At 39.0% G+C, this 23,074-nt stretch overlaps 1 protein-coding gene across 2 annotated transcripts; it reads right to left on the bottom strand.

The window, feature by feature from the left end:
- Nucleotides 1-1,757: 1,757 nt before the first annotated feature.
- LOC103703359 (mitogen-activated protein kinase 10-like) lies at nt 1,758-18,805 on the bottom strand. Of its 2 annotated transcripts, none has more exons than XM_008786190.6 (10): nt 18,172-18,805; nt 16,331-16,739; nt 13,454-13,581; nt 13,238-13,297; nt 9,549-9,698; nt 9,277-9,432; nt 8,861-9,072; nt 8,660-8,761; nt 2,671-2,849; nt 1,758-2,477 (listed from the first exon to the last, which is right to left on the bottom strand). In XM_008786190.6, the coding sequence occupies exons 1-10, from the start codon at nt 18,193-18,195 to the stop codon at nt 2,044-2,046; spliced, it is 1,854 nt and encodes a 617-aa protein (XP_008784412.4). In that variant the 5' UTR covers nt 18,196-18,805; the 3' UTR covers nt 1,758-2,043. The 2 variants fall into 2 exon arrangements, with proteins under 2 accessions (XP_008784412.4, XP_008784413.4); XM_008786191.6 differs by having other exon boundaries at nt 2,683-2,849; nt 18,172-18,801.
- Between the last annotated feature and the right edge of the window lie 4,269 nt (nt 18,806-23,074).

The following is a 23,074-nucleotide window of genomic DNA, read 5'->3' as shown; positions in this document are numbered from 1 at the left end:
TTTTTTTTTACGAATAGGGAATGCTATTCTGTAGTCACATCCATGTAGAGAGGCAAAATCAAACGTCGGCTTTAATTTTATATTAGCAGGCCATGCCATTTTCCGATCTCAATCAATATCAAGACAACCTCGATTTCAATTCAGAATCAGAAGCAAGGCAGGGTAGTACTACAGAATCATAATTGCTCAACATCTCCCCACCACGAAGAAGTTGTGCCTGATGAAGCTCGTGTCCTGCAGCGCCACGTCCATCCTGGTCCCGTAGGCCACCGCCAGCAGCCTTGCCCCATGCTCGGCGTTCATGTTCGTCCCCGTCGCCGTCTTCGCCGTGTAGTCGAACGGGTTCGCCGGTCTCTCTGGAAAGTCCTCGAGCAGCGTCCGGTTCCCAGAGTAGTGGGACTGGAGAATCGAGATCGGCAGCCGAACAAAGGACTGGTGTCCATCGACGCCGCGAACCTCTTGGAGTCCGGCCCTTTGCAGGTGCAGTTACCGCAGCAGTCCTGGCGGTTGAGGCTCGCCGTCAGGAAGACCTCCTTGTCAACTTCTTTTGGTAACTTGGACGGGAACTCGGCGGAGGCGAGGCTCCGGAGCTTGTCGGAGAAGTCCGTGGCGAAGGCGGTGTCTCGTAACTGGGGGAGGTTGCTGGGGAGGGTGAGAGGCAGGGAGGAGACGGGCGGGATGGATTTGGAGTAGCGGATGAAGCCGACCGCGGTGGAGTTGTCGAGGGAGCTTCGGTGGCGGTGGAGTTGTCGAGGGAGCTTCGGTGGCGGTGACGTAGGGGCGGACGGCGACGGCGAAGGTTCGGCGGGCGGGGGCGGTGCGGCGAATGGTGGTCTGGCCCGGGGCGATCATGAGCATCTCTGCTTCTCTTGGCCAAAATGGAATGTGGGGGAAGCCTACTAGACGGCCAGTATTTTGGAAAACAAAATCTCAGCAGATATAGCTCTAAAACAGGTACCGTTCTAGGATATTAATTCGATATCAGCTCGTTACAAGCTCACTTAAGCCTGAAATTTATAGATTGAAAACCTAGGTAACATACAAACTGACATTGGAATCAATTTATTAATAAGCTGGAGGTTGAGTATTAGGTGCTAATATATATTTTCGTGATAGATAATTGGCAAGAACTGAAATTTTGTTGTCAACATATTGTGGAAGGTCAATCTAATACACAATTACTACGGATATATGGTTTCCACGGAGCTAAAATACTGAACACATGCAGCAGCTAGAGCGCGGAAATGTGATTTCATCATGCGTATACACAAATGGATTACCATCCATGGCATGATGATCATTATGATTTCAGGTTTGTTTGTTTGTTGCACGGTATTATGACGGAACGAATGCTGCAAGATGGTTGGTCCAACACTGTAGATATGCGAATCTAATGATACGAAATAGTAGTTGCTTGTCAAACCATTGCAGCCATATTCATCCAATATGTTTCAGCATCAACCCAGGTTAAAATGTTTCATTCCACTGCAAATGCTGAAACCCTCAATGATCAGGTGTTGTACCTTTATCTACTTTTGATATCATGCAACCCCCTACATAGAACTGATAAAGATTCATAGGGCCAACAGATACTGTAACCAAGGTTTAATTAGTGTGTTTATGATTGACGTGCATACAGATGCACAAATGGCTGAAACTCATAATTATTAATTCTGAATCCTGATAGTTGATCACCACTTCACAATTCAAACTTTCCTCGATAAATGCAATTTCTCAAGCCCATCATTACACGTGCAAACGAAAGGAGGCGAGTATCATGCCTCATATTATATTGCAAGATTAAGCTGAAAGTACAGAACCTGCAACTTCAGCTGCAAGTGTCATGAGTTGCATAAATTGCAATTACATGATGGACTCGGATCTAAATTACTCATGCTACCCATGCTCCTTTTTTCCTTTATTAACTTGTTTTCTCCTTCCATGTATCTCTCGCCTCCTCTCCCGTCTGAGCATCTTTACACCCATCATCAAATGTCTTGAAGGATTAAGACATCATTAACTACTCTGTGCCTTAATCAGTGCCTAACACATTCTTGCCATGCCAAACTGAACGCTGCTCACCTTCCTGTGAGCAGCAGCAGCAGCAATTCCATCATATGGAGGTTGGGCCTGCAGCAGGTTTGCATCCATGGTGATTATATCCCTTGATGAACCAGCCTTTGGTCCTGGTGATGGATGGACACGGTAGGCTTGCATGTCTACAGCTACATCTGGGGCCATCTTTCCTGGCATACCTTGGTGGATTGGTGATCTCTGTTGTGTCTCCCTCTCTGCCTCCACACCTTTCCTCTCTAAATTGTCTATTTTGCCTTCAGTTGTTTGGAAACCATGTGCAGGAGGAATAGCTGATTGTGCTGGAAGAAGAGCATTTCTTACCAGCCTCCGTGGATCATAGGCATCCTTTGCACTTCCATTTTCATATGGCATTATAGGCCCCACAACTCTTCCAGGTTTAGCTGAAATGCCAATAATCCAATATGCCATCATGTTAGTTGCGAGATAGTAGCTGATTTCAACTCAGCTTATCACATTACAGTAAGAAAGAATTTTATCTTGATTAGGGCTCTAGTTTATCAGAGTGCAATGAGGATTTAGATAGAAAACTGGAGTGCAGCAAGAGAGAGAGAGAGAGAGAGATGGAACTAGTACCAAAGGTCATACCAAGTGGAACTCTTTGAGGTAGCTGTGAAGCCCTTGCTAGACTTCCAGACAGCCCTTCAGTATCTCTAGGATTTTTGCACGCCTCATCTAAGACATGCCTCCCTCTGAATGAAGCCAAATGGGGTTGCTCCTTAAGGGGAATCGTAGTAGAGTGAACAAACGTAGATCTAAGAAGACAGACAACTAGAAATAGTTATAATTTGGGGATTATACAAAACAGAGCACATACAAAGTAGTGGAATTGAAACCGTACACAGACGAAATGCTCAAGCAAGAACACGTGACAAGAACTGACCATATGCACCTAGTTTAAAGTGGGTGCATTAATCTCACACAGCTGTAATAAATTAAAGTTATCAATTTGAAAAGAAAAAAAAAAGAAGTATCACTGAGTATATCATTAGAGGGATAAATCATTCTCCTGAGAGACTTTTTCAATATTCCAACATTTATTGCATTCCCAAATAGAGACTGGGTGAAAGTTCTAGTATCAGCTGATTACCAGAACATAGTATGTACAGCTCAATCTTATTATCAGATGTTAGAAAATATTCATAATTTTAGTGAAAAAGAAAAGGAAGAAAAAAAAGGTAGTCCTCATCTTCCCCTCAATCTCGGCCAACCTCACAAATTAGCTTTCCCCTCTCAATTCACATTATATTGGAGCTCCATAAAATCGTACATTACAAGCTTAGTACATTGATCTCATTGAACCCTCTGTTCACCAGTGTAGGGGCTATTTGGGCACCATAAGTTATCATCCCAGTAATAACATATAATTGGCTGAAGAATCAGTTCAAAGAGGGGCTGTAATGGACAGTTAGAGAAGGACCACAGGTACCGATGGATTTTCAGATCCATACTTCCATATATATACATATACAATCCATGTATGCATGATTGCGTGTGTATGTATTTATATGTATATATGCATTTATATATGCATGTATATTATATGTATGTATGTGTACACACACACACACATATATATGTATAGAGAGAGAGAGTATATATATAACGAGAGCAAGAGAGAGAGAGGGAGATGGACTATGCTCCTCTCGAGATGAGAGATTATGTACTTCCTCGAGATCTAAAATCAATGATAGGGCATCCAAATTGAAGCTCTACACTGTAGATCATGATCTATACCACTAAAAAAGCCTACAAATCAAAGATCACGTGTTTTGGTTCGCTTTAACCTATGCTATGAACAAAGATCACGTGTTTTGTTTCGGTAGGTGAAAAATATAATGGTTAAGATGATACAAGACCATATTTTGCTATGACCTAAGCACTAAAATCTATTGATTTTTAATCTATACAAGTTTTAATATGTGTAGATCATGATCAATAAGGTGGTTTCTCAATTTAAATAACTTATTATGTATTTTAGCACACTAGCATAAGAGGAACCAATCTATTTATGTGTCCACTTGATGCATGGGTTAGAGACCATCAAAATACAATTTTTTGGTTTCTAGGCATTTTTGCGAGTAAAGATATATAATGGTGTGGATTTTCAATTTGGATGCCCGATTAGTGATTTGAATAGAGTATAATACCTCTCCTCTCAAAAGTACTATACTCCATCTGGATATACAGTACATAGTGTATATATATATATATATATATATATATAGAGAGAGAGAGAGAGAGAGAGAGAGAGAAAGAGAGATGGAATGTGTGTGTGTGTGTGTATACTGGGTATATATGTATGTATATATGGAGATAGAATGAATTATCCTTGAAAAATTAAGAAAGGAGGCAAACATCTCTTTGAGTGTGCGCTGCCCCTATCCAACCCATCACCCAGATAGTAGCTTCGGATGTCCAAAGAGGGTCGCAATGCCTAACATACACCGGCCAGATTAGAGATTTGAAGAGATTGCCATGACCTAAGATATGCCAGCTGAGAACAGCAGCCCTTGCCAGAACAGTGCCAACTGGAAAAGAAAGGGAGCTAAACATATCAAGGATAGATTTTCCTCTGATGGAGAGTATGTACCACCCTCCAGTACTATAAAAGAGATGGAGAAGGAAACATGTTGTTGCAGGCGTGAATGCAGAGAAATAGCTTGACCAAATAGATTCATTTAGACCACTAGGCTAGCAGAAATCACAATCCTGACACCTGTCTCCTTTAGTAATGCTTTGTCAAAAGGTTCTGAACCTTATCCTCACTACCTAACTGTACATCTTAAAAGCCATAAACGGCAAGCAGACAGGATTGCTCCTCTCTTTGAGAGTCTTAAAACAATTGCAAAGTCGAAGTTCCATCAGAGCAGATTATCTTTGATGAAAGTAAGCTAGTAAAAATTTGGAAGAAGTAGAATATGCTTTGACAGCCAAAATTTTTTGGGTGCCAAGATGCAGAAAAATATTAGGAAATAACTTCACAGTAGAGAATAACTTTCCAATTCATGAAAAACACTAATAGATACATGGTGGTGCACCTTGTTTTGGGTTGTGTTCAATTTGATTAGAATATAATTAACATCCGGTGAAGATTCCCAAGTGATTCCAGGGCATATAGTTACCCTACAATGTTGGCACCTCAATGTTTTTAAGGCTGAAGCGTTAAATCTCTTGTTTGACATGAGGAAACGCTAGCTCTCATAGCTTCTTGTGCAAAAAATCCATCCAAATCACCAGGAAACTATTGAACAATCTATAAGAAATTGCACTTTCGCATGCTTGTCTAAATTTGGACCTTAAGAAATCAATGCTAGAAGGACCATATGAGTAGCCCTCCAATGGGAAACAGAAGAGTAATGGATGCTGAAAGCATGGTGGATAACACAAATGACAGACAAAGGAATGAAATCGCCAACATCTATGGGATAACAGACAAGGACGGCACCCTTGCCAGGACATGATGCCATCTGAACAACAAAGGGAAATAATAATACCAGGGGGTAGTTTACCTCTGTAGAAAGCTAGAATATTGGTTGTAGTTGTTCCAAATCAAAGGAATGGAGACAGAGAAAGAGAAAGGGAGGCATGATGCAGAGCAGTAGCTGTGAATAGAATACATGAGTAGTAGGTATGTCACCAGTCACATTAAGCAAAGCCATGCAGGCTCAACAACAAAAATGTGAGGAAACAAGGCAGATGGATCTAGATTTATGCTTCCAGCGGCACAAGAAACTACAATTAATATGGATTAAAATGTCTTTAAGCCCAAGTTAACAAGCACCAATTTCAATATCACATATTGCGAAAGGGCAGTAAAATATTCCTATAAGATCAACCACTAGCCAACTTATCCAAAATAAACAGAACTAACACGAGACAGGCCGTGAAGATAGATCTAGCTGGGTATGCAACAGGGATATGGACGCTTCCAACCAAAGCCAGATCCTAATGCAATGTTAAATGCTATGCATAAGAATTTGTGGTGAACTTAAGGGTCCGAAAATGAGGTGCTAATCCATGTATTCATATCAATGCATTACTCTAGCCCCTCTGAATATAAGGTGAAAGTCAAAGAGACCGTGGAGGTCCAAGTACCCATCCAGACATCTCAAGTATTGTTGAGGAGGATGCTACACCACCAGGTTTTGACAGAAAAACTAGAAGATAACAATTAAAATGGGCTGCTTCAATGGGAACCAAGTAGCGATGAAGAAAAGTTAGATGGCACAAATAGGCGAAAGATGGTCATCTTTTAAATAGTATCTCTAAATGAATCTTGAGGTATGCAATTTGCTTGCATTGTTAAAGAGTTAAAATGAGGCTGTGCAGAGTTTTCAATTTCAGGCTCCATGTCCAAAAGCTAAAAGGCCTATATTCTCTAAGGTGGTAATATGCCGGACCCTACAGTATGATAAGCCGGATCATTACTGCACTAGCTCCTTTTGGTTCACTTATCTAAAAAAGGCATCAATTTTTCAAAGAAAAGGAATATGTCTGGTAGTCTATTGATCAACTTTTGAACTGATAACAAGGAGCATGCAATATTCATGCTTCGTACACCTTATAGACTGTCAAAACTCAAAATATTTTCATTTATAGAATAGAGGTTGTGGGGAAGCATGCATGAAAGTACAAGTAACATGCCCTCATCAACCACAGTAGAATTTATGGATAGTTTTGACTCCATAAGTACAAAATTCTAAAGAGATCACGTAGCTGATATCTTTGAAATAAAATATAAGAACACAAGAATGAGCCTGTCCACCCTTTGAGATATGGATTAAGAGTTCAGGTTAGGTCAAAACCTCACACACCTTTTAAGGCAAATAGTTCAGCTCACTGGCTGGTAAAAACAGCTGCCTCTATTAGGGTCAGTCAGTAGTGGAGCGCAGACTTCTCTAGCAATCTTACTCTTCATACTATGGCATAAAGTTATGGGTATTTGTACCATAGATGATTATATTCTTTCAGGCAAGGCTCACAGTACGGTACGGTACCATACCGTGCCGTTCTGGTGCATTCCAACAAAGGGAACCAAGAGAGGGAGGAGAGAGGAAAAGAAAGACAATGAGGGAGGGAGGGGGAGAGATAGATGCGAGAGAGAATCCAACAAAGGGAACCAAGAGAGGGAGGGAGAGAGGGAGGAGAGAGGAAAAGAGAGACAGCGAGGGAGGGAGGGGGAGAGAGAGATGCGAGAGAGAGTCCAACAAATGGAACCAAGAGAGGGAGGGAGAGAGGGAGGAGAGAGGAAAAGAGAGAAAGGGAGGGAGGGGGAGAGAGGGAAAGGGAATGGGGAGAGAGAGAGATGCGGGAGAGAGAGGGGGCTCGGAAGCCCTCCTCTCGTCCGCAAGCCACGCTAGGCGGAGACCTATTTCGTTCAAAAGCTCGGCCAAAAGAAAAAGGGAGGGGGAGAGCGAGAAAGAGGGAGGGAGGGAGGGGAGGGGAGGGAGAGAGAGGGCTTGGAGCCCTCCTCTTCTCCTCCGATCATTCGCAAGGGCCACTAGGCCCCTTCACTTAAAGAACAGAAAAAAAAAATTAAAAATATGGGGCCCAGCCCTTGTTTCGTTCCAAACAAGGGCTCCGCCCAGTGGCCCCTGCAGACGATCGGAGGAGGAGAGGGCTTCTAAGCCCCCTATCTCTCCCTCTCATGGCATTTTTCTCCCTCTCTGTCCCTCTCCTCTCTCTCTTTTTCTCTTTTCCTCTCTTTCCTTCTCCCTCTCCCCCTCCCTCGCCGGTTTCTCAATGTGAAGGCCAAAACCATCCTAATCCGCCACTAGTATAGCATAGTACACCCCGAACTGGGCAGTTTGGGACAGTTCCGCCAACACTGCTTTCAGATTTCTAAATAATAAAAAAAAAGAGGAATGGTGTGATTAACGAGTTTCCATATACACACCCTTTTTCTTAGCCTTTAGCTTATCTTTCTTGGAAGAGAATGGTGATGTATTCAAAATTTACTTTTGATACTCTGTTTTTTTCATTTGGTTGCGGATTTGAAGGGAGCAGTTTCTTTACCCATAAGCCAAAATGTAAAGACAGCTAAAGTTAAATGTTCAAACAATTCTAACATATTTGCTGCAACAATAAGAGCATATTTATAAGAATTACAAGTTTGAAGTAGATTATCTCAAACACATGCTCATACTTTTCGTTTTATGAATCCTTTCTCAATCATCCCCATCACAGTAAGAGGGTGTATTGCCTTGATGAACTCTAATTTGTTGCGGAGAGAATCATCCTTTGAAGTTTGCCCACAAAATCTCAATTTAGCACTCACCCGTGCTAGCTGAGAACTAACAATTTGAGAAAACATTTGACATCCCAAGTATTTTTATCTATCAAAGCCACATGGCAGCCCAATGGATAACAAATAGCAAAAAAATTACTACGGAAACTATATCAATGGGCCTATTACAGAACTAGTTCTTAGAGAAACACTTATCTATATAAAGACCAATTCATTTTCAACATCAAATTATTAAGCCCAAACATCATGGAGATAAATACATGCTCACACCAAGACAAGATGAACTATAAAACCGGATTAAGCAGACAATATTACCTCGGAAGAGAAACATGCTTCCTCTCTAGTGGAATTACCGGCCCACTTTTACCACCATTTTCCTCAAGTTGAGCAAATTGCTTCCTAAATCGATCAACAGAACTGCATATAGAGCATGCATGAAAGATGATATTTAGAATGTAAACAGATACCAATATTGGAGGCTGAAAATCTGAAAAACCAGTTTGGCATCATCAAAACCTAGGAGAAAGAAAGTTTGTTTGCTCAGTTCCATTCATGTAGTCTTTGAGGAGTTGAGGATGATATTCCAAAATTTCACGGAAGATAAGATCCCTTATATCCTCCTTTGTCACTCTCCGCCTCTCAAACTCAAACTCCATCTTTGAAATTGGTTGGCAAGATGGCTCTCTCTCAAGTTTGGCCAGACCCTTGAAATAAGAATCTGCCAGTGCCTGATAAATCAGATGTATATACATCAATATCAGTGAGAAACCATCACACGGACAAAATATGACTAAGGAATTATTTTATGCCGATGGAAAAATGGTGGTAACAAAATCCTGGGGGTAGAAAACAAGTGGAAAGAAGAGCAGCAACAAAATCTTGGAGGTAGAAAACAAAGTGGAAAGAAGGGCATGGACATATAGTATACAAACCTCCTCCGCAGTCGGACGATCCTTTGGGTCAAAAGCTAAAAGTCTTTCCAGCAATTTAAGTGCTAAAGGATCTGCATTTGGAAACTTCTGTGAAAAAGGCATAGGTTGTTTTTTCCTCATGCTGCTCAAATATTTTCTTGCCTTTTCATTTCTCACCTGGAAACAGAACCAAGTGGATACATAGATGAGAAATATTTTCCTGCAGTAATTTTTTTTTAAAAAAATATATATCCACCTACTCAGATACAAATTAACATAATGAGATGCCATACCCGTGAAATAGTGTCCAAGGAAGGTGTGCCTAGAAGATCAGTAATCAGATCCAGTTGGTGAACCACATTTTTACCAGGGAATATTGGCTTTCCATTTAACACCTCAGCAAAAATGCAACCTATGCTCCACATATCAATAGCAGGGGTATACTGCAAATAAAAGACTCACTGCTCATTTTTGTCTCAGAAACCCAATCCGAATAATGAAATGAAGCAGAAACTCATCAACAGACTCAATTACCTGTAAGTTTCAGCTTGCAGGAGAGTTCAAGAGTCCTTCCTGAACAAGCATTTTTTTCTCTAATTACTAGAAATTATTATGTTTTTGAAGGTTCATACAAGAACTCTTCAGAGAAAAGGCAGCAATTATAGTAATTTTGGGTTACAATTGAAAGACATAAAGATAGTCTAGAATGTTTTTTAACTTTGCCTCATTAGCATACCCAGTTATGCAATCAGTGTAAAGTCCAGCAGATCAAATGACAAACAAAAACATGCTGTGAAAATTAAAAAAAAAATGCTAACATTGATGAGCCGTGTATCAACTACAAAGTAATGAAAAAAAATGTCTAATTTCTCTACTGTCTAGATCTCAAGAACCTATTATTTATGTCAAAACAGAGTAGTGTCATTGTTCTTGAAACTAGTTCCCAAAACATAAAGAGTGAATTGCATAAATTCCAAATGTAAGATCTACTGACAAATCATCATCAAATATCAATCACACAAGGTATGATTAATGGGATTGAAATATTCTTTTGGCTCAAAAAGATACCTTTAAATGTAATGGCAGCTGGGTTTCCATATACACATCAAGAGGTTAATTACGATGTTTGTATTTCCATGTTCAGTTCCAGCCTCTTAAAACCCTCTTGATATCAAGAAACTAAGGGAAAAAAATCTGCTATGATGTTCAAAAATAAAAACCATCTGAAGTTCTGAACAATTACTCTTCTAAACAAACAAAAGTTTCAGACGTATTGAAGGGCTCTGGGTCATTAGGAGAGATTTAGTTTTTGTCATTTTATCATGTCTTTTATTTTACTTGGTCATTTCAGGGTGTTTGAAGTCAAAGGGGTTCTTCCACACAGTGGTCTGAGAGTAAAAGATCTTAGAACATATTTGAGGGGTTAATAAGACAGTGTTCTTCCACACAGGACTCTCGTCACAACAGTTTTCCAAGGCCGTGGAGGGATTCCACCAAACAGTGGGCTGAGATTTAAAGATCTCAAGTCATATTTGAGGGCGTAATAAGACATGGTACAGTAGTCGTACTCTTTGCAGTACTTTCATTACAATGATGCAAAGAGGAACTGGTGCCTTGTGAGGGTAATTTAGGAAATCTAAAAGTCTTATGGTTTGCCTTCTTTTATAAATAGGGATCTTGTGTATATATAATGCAGTTTTTTGGCACTCGAATAAAAGAATAGGACTGGTGGGCTCTAGCCTCCCTTACACTTCAAAAAGGAACAAAAACAAGGCTCTCTTCCTCGACAACACCCAGTGCCCTCTTCTCTTCTCCTTCCCTCTTTCTCTTCCCTTACAGAGCCCAGAAATCCCATTTAAACTCTAACAAATTATAACCTATACTACGGGCAGGAAGGGAATCTCGTGCCCTACAGAGCCCAGAAATCCTTTTTGAACTCAAACAAATTATAACCTATACTAAGAGAAGGAAGGGATTATTCCCTTCTTGATTCCTTTTGGGCCTGACTGAGGTGTTTTAACTTATCTAGTTTTTCATATTCATGAACTACTGGAGTCTAGATCCTTTTAAACGCTGAAATAAAATTGACATCTGCCTGCTAGGAAAGTGACAAACCTTATGTAGCTCAAAATTTCCCCTCAAAAGCACCATAGATACATTATACATACAAGATAATCCAAATAAGAAAACCAATCGCAACTGGCAAATAACATTACAATTACAAGCAAATATATCTTGGGCATTTAGTGGGTATCTAACATCATTTTTTAATTTTTATTTTTCCCTTTCTCTGAGTACTACCTGGCAATAACTTAGCTGTGGACCTGGTTTTCGATTAAACAACCTCAGGTCCTCAGCTGATGGTAAATGATACTTCTTAAACTCTGGCTAAGAATAATCACAGATTTTATCTTAAGAGGCTCCATTATATTGTAAAAATATATAATGGAAAATAAAGTAATACTTATGACATAACCATTATACCATTGTTACAAAGGTCATGGGTACCTTGTTATAATAACCATTGTATACACTCTTCATGCATTTAGTATAAATTTTAGATTAAATGGACATTGAAATAATAACTTGCCTTTAACTACTATCTCATTATTATATAGGTCCACATTAACTTGTTATCCTCATAAAACTGTCGTCATTAGATGTCAATGTTAATTACACGGAGATTTTTTAAGTTGGTTCCTAAGATCTGGGATCATGATGTATGCAGCGCACGTGCAACGCCGCATGCATGTATATGAACACATTATGAATGGCATCATATAATGGGCCTCTATTTGCCTAAAATAAATTCAAAAGAACCAGCTATTTTTTAATATTATCTTATAACCATGTCATGTGGCTGTTGTTAGCCATTATAAGAGAAAATAATAATCAATAGTAAGAAAGAATATCATTATACATACTTTTAAAAAGGGAAAAATAAATGATTCTTTCTATTTACACGATATTATTATATATAATTCTTTAATTTAAGAATTAATAAATTATATTTTATGAACATTATTAAGGTAAAACAGACAATAGGCATCGTCTCTACTATGTAACACTGTTAATGATTATAAAAATGCACACATAACAGTAATTAATATTTATACTATTTTCAATTACATATGCTGCAACGAAACAGAAGGTGCTTGGAACTAATACAATAATTATTATTTAACATTGCACCAATATATTTGCTCATCGTGCTTTATGTTTGATTCTTGCAGTACAGGTACAGCTACTAAGAAAAATATTAGAGCATAAGATAAATACTTGAGAAACCAACAGGATACTAGTCAAGCCAGATGCTACACAATAACCTGATAATGACAAAACTGAGCACCATTTTAAGTAAAACTTTAGAGTAATACAACTAGATGTTCTACATGGTGATCACATGCTGTCGGAAATCTGTACTATGTGGTCCTTCAAATGATGTTCCTTACTATACTCATGTTGCATATTGCATGCACTAGGCACATGCTATCCACCTAAAGGGACTTCCCATTAAACTCTAGAGCTGCAGCATTTTTTTTCCCAAGAACAAGTTCAACAAAACACAAAGAAAGGCAGCACAAACATCAATGCATAAGAAACCATTCTAGGAATCAGTTTAGCCATGTTTAGCAGGGATTTAGAAATGCTAGCCTATGGGAAAAAACCGATGTGTATTCTCATATTTTCAAAAACCAACCAATGCATAATATAGCACACAGATTAATAGGTAAATGCTTTAAAATTCATTAAATCAGTTATACTATGTTTGAAACATTAGTAAAGATTAAAATATATGCATGTCCATATGCATAAATAAATGGGCTATTGCTTAGTGCAACTTATGGTGTTTCTATTTCTAAGAGTCTATATATACATCGTTAAATTGTAACATGAAATTGGTGCAAAGGGCATCAGACCGGGAAAGCCATACCTTAGGACAAAATTTACAATGACTATTACAGGCCAGAGAACTCCATACCTTAGAATAAAATGATCCACAGAGTTCCGGGGCTCTATACCATCTGGTTGCAACATAATCCTGCAAAATTACTTGGTTCTTCAGAGGTCTGCAATGCTTATACGAGAGGATAAATGACAAAATATATCATAAAGATCTGAAAACACCAATCACATGGTACAGAAAAAAATGGCAATTGGAATATATTAAGATCATAAGCTGATTTTCTTGACATACCGTCCAAAATATTGTCATGGGGTTGTCACTGAAAGCGACTCTTGCTAGCCCAAAGTCACATATCTTGAGTTTGCAATTTGCATTTGCAAGTATGTTCTTTGGTTTTAAATCTCGATGATAAACATTAGCTGCATACGAGCAGATCAAATATTAGAACAGAACCAAAATATTAATAAACAACCAGGATGAACCACAATACATGTTATCCAGTATGAATATCTCGGATATGGAAACACGAAGAGCATTTAACAAAATGAGATAAAAAGATCAAAAGATGCTTTTTGGAATATGTTGAAGAATTTCAGAAACTCAAGAAGACATAGGAGACCTACATTCAGAAAATATGCATCCGAAACACATATAAATATGAAACATAAAGTAGAAAGATATTTCAAAAGCACAGACAAAAACCACCAAAATAAAGCTCAGATGGCATTCTGCTACATGTTGGAAATTTCTAGGAGAGACTAGATTGGTTAGATTAACTGGAATATCTGAAAAGAAGTTAACTGAAAAAAGTGGGATAGCTGAAATAAAGGTGAAGCTCATGATGAAGATGCACCACCACAGAGCCTTTGAGGCAACTGAGAAGACAGAACACAAGTTACATATTAGACGAAAGAAGAATTAGACACGATGCCAAGGAGGTCATCAACAAATATATGTATTACTTTGCACCACGTGACACCATCTTGTCATTTATCAGATGAGGTCCTGAGAGAATCTACAGGAAGAATTAGATGACAGAAGAATCCTATACAAGCATTTGTCAACTTAAAGAAAGCATGTGGTAGAATGACATGAGAAGGTATGATTAGGTAGAATATTTTCTAAGGATGACATATGCTGATAGCATGAAAGATATCTGTGGTTCCAATTATGCTGGCCTCTCCCAGGGTTCACATCAATCCTGTACCACTGTATTAATTCAAAACTAATCCTGCAACCAAATGATGTCCTCTGGCATATCTTATCAGCAAACGATGAAATTATATCGCAAAGAGGGTAAATGCTTAGTTAGAAGTGTAAATGAAACCTAGAGGAATAACAGGTGAAGCCAGAATCCACGGAAATGGTTGCAGTATAATAAGTTGCCATCATCAGCAATGTTCATTTTTCTTATCTATAACATATTAAGAAATCAAGAGACAGATTTTGTACAAGCAAAAGATGCAATTATATGGCTGAGAGTAAATGCTTAGAAGGATAAATGAAACCTAAAGGAATAGCAGGTGAAGCAGAGTCCACAGAAATGATTGCAGTATGATAAGTTGCCATCATCAGCATTGATCATTTTTCTTGTCTGTAACATCTTATATCAAGAAATGAAGAGAGAGATTTTGTACAAAATAAAGCATGGTGGATGAATTAGTTCTAGTGCGAAATCATGGCATCAACATACAACAATGAGTAGGAAGGCCGTGGCCAATTTGTGCTAGATTTTCAGATGTAACAACTGGTATGAACCAAACTCAAGCTGCTCAACCCAAGTTCCATCCTTTCTAATTAAATTTGATCAAAGAATAATATGAATGTTGGGCGATAATGATAATATAGGCAAATAAGATGAAAAATGGTAGAGATGGAACAGTCCTAAAGAAGCATATATTGTAATACTAGGAAGAAACAAAGAACAGATACACAAGGCTTAGGTGTTGAAGGATAGCATGAAAGCATATTCCTGGTATGTAGCTAAGGTGAATGTGCAGAATTAGCATGAAACTACCATATATAATGCTAGAAATGAGTAGAATACTACAAATCTACTTTTAGCACATAAATGGTCAAGTGAATAGATGAATTACCAACAATAGTACCACCTTGCTGGCACTAGATGGGTGCCCAGGCTGACCCCCAAAGGTCAAAGTAGCACAAAAGTAATAAATATAATAAACTCATGATTATAAGGAGATATCTAAAAATTAGCCACAATAGCATTTGGCACCAGTTCATAAACTGATCTCATTCTCCATACTCATTACTCAAAAATGATGCAAAACACTGAACTGAGAGCCTAAGCAGTTACCTAGGCAGCCATCATTCAAAACTTCATGAAATACAAGGCAGCAAAAATATTGCTAATACAACCACTAAATTACTGGATCTGTTTACTTTATCAAAATAGAGGTTGCTTCATAAATATATTTCTTAGGTGCTAGCATCCCAATTGACAGAACCACCTGCACACTATTGCACTCACACCAAAATTGGGCTACATAGCTACAGATAGCAATCAAAAATTAATCTATGTTGACGATTGCATCAAGAAGCTTCTAAAGCATAGAAAATATTTAATGGTGAAGTTGTCTTACAATAACTTGTGCAAATGTTTTGCTCGTCTTAGCTAGTGAATGATGTGAGTGCAGATGTGAATATAGCCATAGTGTACCTGGTAGCGATTTAGCCATACAGAATTCATGATATGGTGAAGTTGTCTTACAATAACTTGTGCAAATCTAGCATTAAAATAACAGCCAAAAAGGGACATGTAGGAGCGATGTAAAAATGACGAAGTCATGGAAAATTATAAACTAGGCAAATGCACAATAATGCAAGTGCTTCATTGAATATTCAAGATCCCAAACTAATTTTACTATATTAAATCATGGATTCACTTTTCTATAATGGAATTAAGATCAGTAAAACAGATAAGACTGATCTACAGAAAAGGATGTTGCTCCAATAGCCTCCAGTTAGATTAACTAAAACATACCATCAGCTTGTAAATGCAGTACCACAATATTGACACAAGCATGTAGACATGTGGATTGTTTCAAAAAGTGGAAAGATTATTGCCTAAAAAGTCTACGTCAGTGTGATTTTACTTTATTCCACAGCACTTCATTTCTTTGGAAATATTGGGAGTATATACATTACCTGTATGGATATATTTTAGGGCACGGAGCAGCTGATAAAGGAAAAATTGATAGTGTTCCTTTGTCAAGTCATCATTAGCCTTTATGACTTGGTGAAGATCTGACTCCATAAGCTCAAAAACAACATAAATATCTTTGAAATCTTTTTTTGATGGAGGCAACATGATGTGCTTGATCTCCACTATGTCAGGATGCCTTAGAAGCCTGAGAAGCTTAATCTCACGGAGAATCCTAGCAGCATCAGAGATGTGCTCAAAGATATCATGTATCTTTTTTATTGCTACTTTTTCTCCAGTACGTGTATCAATGGCCGAACACACAAGTCCATAGCTTCCTTTCCCTATGACCTCCTGAAGTTTGTATCTATTAACATCTCCATACTCTGCAAAGAAGTCCATCTCTAATGTACTCTGCACAATGAACAGAAAACTGAATATGAGACTGCAAAGTCACCTAGTGGAAAAATAAATAAGTAAATAAATAATCAAGATTAAACCAATTAATTTATTAGTAGTCAAAGTAAGACAAATATCATGGGCTGCAGGAATGGCCAGTCCATCAGTGGCAGTTGCATTGGATTTATTTTTCGTTATAAATTTGATATGGCCGGATTTACATGAACTTGTCTTTAAAAAGAAATTGAGGGCAATGAGAAGAAACTCCAATAGCAGACTTGTGTACCTTTCTCACTTTATTTTTTCAAAAACAAGGGCAATATTCAGGTAGATATATCCATAAAAATGATATGTATGCATAGTTATACATATGCCGAAATAGTTTGTTAATCTATACGTTCATCCCAGAAAAATTGTAGCAATGCATAACACGGTATTAGGTATATGCTATGTGATTCCATTAACATACAAGGTCATAACAATTGTATTATATAGAGATCACAACCTCTCAATGGATTCCTAACATCCTGCTTCATCAAGGATGGAAAGACACCAGATGTAAAACTAGAGTAAAGACCTTAGCTTTGTTGGTTTGCTTGTTTGAATGCCTGTTTTGTCTTGGTACCATATCAGACCTCTTTTTTATGTAGTTTTCAGAGCAACACCTCATAAACTCTTGACAATCAAATCAATTTCAGCCAAATGTATTTTATTAGCCAACTAAGGAACCTTTTAGTGGAAGAACAATCCTAATTTTCTTGTTTATCATCACAAAATGGACAGCAAAATCATCGGGAATTTAAAGATCTAAATACAACCAGATACCTATGTAAGGGGATTTGTTTGCCATAGGTATACAAATTTCAATATGAAGAGAAGGTGAAACTCTCTACAAATAACTGTTTCATTTACACATGCTTGCTATTAAATTGTCAAATATCAGGGAGCAGAACCTCGTTCTGCAGAAAGTTGATGAGTAATTAAAGTTGAGTCTATCATTAAAACCTGCGAGCACAAGCTTTTCCTTTCCCTTCCAAAGAATTCCATCCCAATTAAAAAACATAGAAAAGAACAACGAAAGAAAAGTAATCCAAAATTACATTCACATCCACACAAGGTATATGCAACAGGTTATCAAAGGAAATTACAGAAGCAAATCAACGCCCTATTATTAATTAAAACAAGCATCAAGCTATTTAAGTCGAAAGAATGGACAAAGAAGAGGAGGAGGAGGAGGAAAAGATTGTACAAAAAACACAAAACTCAGCTGAATCTGGAACCAAAGCAGGAAAGGAGATAATAAACACCAAAAATCCACCGCGCCAACTCAAACATATAAATTCCCCTAATGACAAATACCTAGCCTACAGAAAATCAAATTCATTCTTCTAAACCAATTAAAGATATTTTAAAAAAAAGTAGAAGCAAGGAACAAGAAACTATCAACCTTCTTTCGTTGATCTTGCTGCATTTTTTGGCAGATCTCTAAACGAACAGTCCGAAGATCCTTTTTTTCACCCTTTCTTTCTCCTTCTTTCGCCAACTCGACTCCCTTGCACTCAAACCAAACGCGAATTCAGCACAAAATGTAGCAGATCCGCGGCGACCTCAGCCACATTTACCCCACCTACCCCTGCTGCGTATCACAAGCCCACAGTCCCGCCTCGTCCCTCTCGAATCCCCGACTGCGTATAGAGAACGAAACAGAACCCGCATGCACTCCCTGGCCCCCCCCGCCCTCGATACCAAGCCAAGAACAATCACCCCTTCGCCCACCAGCACGATCATAGAGAGCCCAAGAACCGCCTACTGTTCAGCTCCAGCATCGCCGCCCCGCTGTGCTCTCCATCAGGCGCATCCAATTCAAGCCCCCCCGAGAAGAAATAAATTAACCCACCACCAGCTTTCCCGAGGCCGCCTCGGAGGAATCGATCCAGATCCAACAAGAAAAATCTCGAATACGAGGATGAAGAGAGACGCTCTCCACGATCACCACTCTAGGGTTTCCAGAAGATTTCCTTCGCCCCTGGGAAAATACTCTTTCTTGACAGCTGTGGCGGTTTGGAGAGCGGTGGGTGCCATGAATCTAGGGGCGCTTGCTTTGTATTGCCATCGATGTGGCATTTTCGTAATATTTGACAAAATTGGGATCTTTTCTTAAAGGAAACCGATACGCAATATTGGAATTCCAGTTCACCTCGGTGGTCATATCAAGACCTACCAAATTGGGCAAAGTCGGGTGCGAGGAAGTGGTGGCGGGTATGCGTGGGAGTGGAAATGTGGAATTGGACGAGCTGGGCACATGAAATAGTCGAATTTCGAGCATTTTAATATCTCCGTTGACCGGAAGAGTATCTGACCGCATTGGGGTGGCCAGCCTGAACTTATCCACTTTTGGTTTTCTCGGAAAAGAAAGCGTTAACGCAATCTCATGCAAATTTCCTCGTTTGAATCAGAAGTCCTTGCATGAAATAATGCAAAGAAACATGAGATGGATACCAACCAGAGAGCCATGCCTGCATGCATTATTTTGCTTTGATTTCAAACCTAGTTTGCATGACTTCTATGGTTGCTTCGTAATCATTCATTGGCAGCATGAAACATGGGTGTTCCCTAACTTGCTGTCAGAAAAAAGACCTAGAATGCTCATAAACTATCTTATAATTTGGTCCTATAAACTAGATTAATTAGAAAGTTGCAGAGGCTTGTAGTTCTTTAATATAGTGCATGGACTGTAAAGTTTAAACAAATGGACATAGTGGGGGTTTTTTTATGGTGATATGCGTATTAAGTTTTATAATTGGTTGTTTTTGGCAAAAGCTTATCTAATGCGACTTTCTCTTTCCGGGTATTATTAAGAAGAACTATGAATACTAAGGTGCACTTTTTAAATGAACAATAGTATATCGTCTTATAGAGAAAAATATAGATGGATGAATCACAGGGAGGATGGAGAAAACAACTGAATTGAAGTTGGATGCAAATTCTAGATTTATCTTGATTTGAGAGTTAATTTTGTTAGTAGAATAAGAAACATATCTAGTTAATTCAATGAAATTCGTCTTATAAAATAACTTAGACGTGGTTTGTTTTGTCTACCAAATATTTTTTTTGTTTAACCCATAGTCTTCGGTATATCTACTTTACATGCAGGCATGCAAGCCTGTGACTAGTAGCATGATCCCAAAAAATAGATTATTTTTAAAAAATCGAGTCCAGAAAACACTAAATTTTGTTAATGCACATGTCATGCTCGTATCTCTAATACACTGCATTAATAAAAAAAATAAAAAGGGTAACTTTATAAATGAAGAGATAATTTAAAGAAATTGTGCCGAGACTTCATTCCTGTTTAATTATTTCATCACTCTTATATTAATTTGTCTTTTTCCAACATATGGTCTGATCATGTCAATAAACTCAAGCCATGGTGTAAATAAAGTGAACTTTGACTTCTTCTTTTTTTTCAGTAACTAAATTGAACCTTGATTGAAAGGGCGAACCTTAAATTCCACGACACATCTTATTTAATCTGAGAAAAAGAAAAGTCAATGTATACCCTTTTCTTTCCACTGCATTATCAATCAATGGATCTAAATGCACCATAGGCGCACCCTACCGCAAACTTGAAGGTTTACGACTCGTTTGGTTTCTTAAAAAAAAAATGTTTTACTAAAATATATTTTTGAAAAGATAATTTCTGAAAATATAATGTCTGAAAAAATAATTTTAGCATGTTTAGTTAATTATAGATAAATGGCACATCCTAAAAAAATTTATATTGGGTTGAATATTAATTTTCTAAAAAAATTATATGAAATATATATTATATCCTTAATAAAAGAAAAAAAATCTTATCCATGAATTTTGATGACTTGAGAGAGGCCCAATTACCAACTTGCTGGAATGTAGTTTTTGCATATCCTTTATGGATTTTTTTTTTTTATGAAATATGGAAATTTTATTTCTATAAGGATGTTACTTTTCCATCTCTCTTCTTTGAAAATTTTCACCAAACAAAATCCATTTATTTGTCTTTCCACTAACAACACTTTCTCTTCTTGTTTTCTTGTGAACCGAACAAGTCCTTAGAAATAATATCTTGCGTCTCGGCCTTTCAAAGTCAAGGACATGCCTAACCTGGGGGAACTTATTTTAGCTAGGATGCTTTGGGCTCTGACTAGTTCGTATCAACGTTGCTGATCAACGAGCTTTAGGTCAGATCTACGACTCGATCGGAGGCGAAAGGCAAATTGGATACGAGCCTTCACAAACAGGCTTGGCAGGGTCCAAACCTTACGTACGTCATCATTGAATCCTGGTGGCGTGAGGGTTCAATTGATGCAAATCAAGGTGGATACTTTGGACCTTCAATCTTGGGCAAAATGCCAGCACTAATACCGTCTCATCAGGCTGTGATTATGTGCTCTGGGCCTAAACATCGGCAAGACGAAATCAGGCAGAATGTAACGTAGGCCATGGACTAGAGACCGGTAAATCAAGGAGGCAGGGGCGGCCCAAGCCTTAGGCGACCGAGGCGGCCGCCTAAGGCCTCGGCCTAAAGGAAGGCCTCCGGCCCTCCACTCTCTAGCCTGGGATAGCCTTATCGCCCCTCATCGCCATCCTGGGATCGCCATGAATTTGGCTATCAGCTCCAGCTACCCAGTGGCCAGTGCCCATGATGGGATATTAGGAATCATAGCTGGCTACCTGGCTGCTGCCCTGCCTTAGCTGCCTATGAAGTACGAACGATCCAGCCTCCAGCCTCCAGGCATGGCCAACAAGCAACAGACAACGGGGCTATGGAGGGCCCTATGCCCCTACGATCCTCCATAGCCCGTCTTCTCCATCCGCCGGCCGTAGTCACCACTCACCAGTCCAAAATGGCAGAATCCCATCCAGCCATCCCAGATAAGAGAAAACCAGTAAACCAGAGAGAGTCCTCCTTCTAAACTTTTCTTTGGTTCTTCCTTCTTCCCTAGTTCCTCACTTCCTCCTGAGTCCTTACTCCTTAGTTCTTCAATCTTCGGTTCTTCCGAGTTCCGACTTCCGAGTTCTGTCCTTCGCCCATTTCCGGCCGTTCGCCACTCGCTCAGTCGCTCTCGCCGTCGTCGGTCCTCCCCGTCGGCACTCGGCCGAAGAGAGTGACGAGGGAATAAGGGAGGCGGCATCGCCGGCGTGACGGTGTCTCTTCTCCTTCAGTCCTTCTCGACCCAGCCTTCCATCCTCGCCACCGTCGCCTACTCGCCGGAGCCCGGAGGTGAGTTTCTGCCTTCCGAGAACGGCTTTAGGCCCTCTAGGGTGTTCTCTTTGTTGGGATACTTGGGTAATGGGAACAGACTACAGAGGAGGTATGAGAAAGAACCCAAGCATGACTTGTGTAACAAATTTAATGCTCAGGCACAGGGCCCAGCTCGATAACAAATTTAATGCTCATCCTTGATATCTTTCCTCCCTGGAACAGATTCAGAATCTGTTTGAAGAAATGCCAAAGCTAGTCTGAAAAATATGGGGGTCATTTATCACCTGAATCCTGCACAGCTTCTTCCAATTTAATTTCAAGATCAATTCTTTTAGCAATAAACTTCTGAATCTGAAGCTCCAGCTCCTCAATCTTGGCCTGATATGTGCTAAGAGAAATCTTTGCAGCATCATTTGACTCTGCCTTTGGTCAAGTGACAGGCTCTTGAGTCTTGATGAGAATATGGTAGTCCTTTGCTCATCTGATTTTAGGAGAGCAGATATCAAGTATTCCTTTTCTTTAATGGTGGAGATTGCTTGTCTATATCTTTGTTCTGTTACTTCTGTACCAGACAATGCATGTTTAGTGGAGATTGCTAGACGAATTAATAGTGGAGATTGCTAGACGAATTATTTCTAAATAAATTTTTAAAGTATTTTATATTTATTAAAAAACTTTATTATTATTTTTTTAAAAAGGCCTCATTTAGTGAATTCGCCTTAGGCCTCCAAATGCATTGGGCCGCCCCTGCAAGGAGGTCGAGGCCATTGCATTGCTTTTATAGCCCACTAGAGGGAACTCCAATTACAAGAGTGATTAGTTTGATCCATACAAATGTTGGGTTGGACTGCAGTGTGCAAACCGTTTTCGAGATGGTTCATGCTACAACAAAGGAGGAGAGCTACAGCAAATTCGCATATGAAAGAATATAGGCAGCTCATCATCGGAGATTAGTTTTCACCCTTTAAGATAGGATTGTTATTGAATAGAGGCTAATTTACTGGCTTATAAGATAATACATGTCTATAAAGAAGCTAATAATGCCGCAGAATGGATGGCAATATATGTGACTAATCATATGGAGACTACCTTGTGGACTACTACATCA

Source organism: Phoenix dactylifera, chromosome 5 (genome assembly GCF_051530095.1).
Source record: "Phoenix dactylifera cultivar Ajwa chromosome 5, Ajwa_hap1_PhDact_Kaust_v1.1, whole genome shotgun sequence".
NCBI classification, from domain to species: domain Eukaryota; kingdom Viridiplantae; phylum Streptophyta; class Magnoliopsida; order Arecales; family Arecaceae; genus Phoenix; species Phoenix dactylifera.
This window is presented reverse-complemented; position numbering and strand designations above follow the sequence as displayed.

What these genes read in the sequence shown, in the direction of transcription:
- LOC103703359 (XM_008786190.6), bottom strand. Translation starts at nt 18,195, where the DNA reads ATGCAGCAAGATCAACGAAAGAAG. An exon ending in GTGGATCATTTTATTCTAAG is followed by an intron (nt 9,699 to 13,237) that starts GTATGGAGTTCT and finishes TTTTATTTGCAG; the next exon opens with TATACCCCTGCTATTGATAT. An exon ending in TCCACTTGGTATGACCTTTG is followed by an intron (nt 2,478 to 2,670) that starts GTACTAGTTCCA and finishes TTGGCATTTCAG; the next exon opens with CTAAACCTGGAAGAGTTGTG.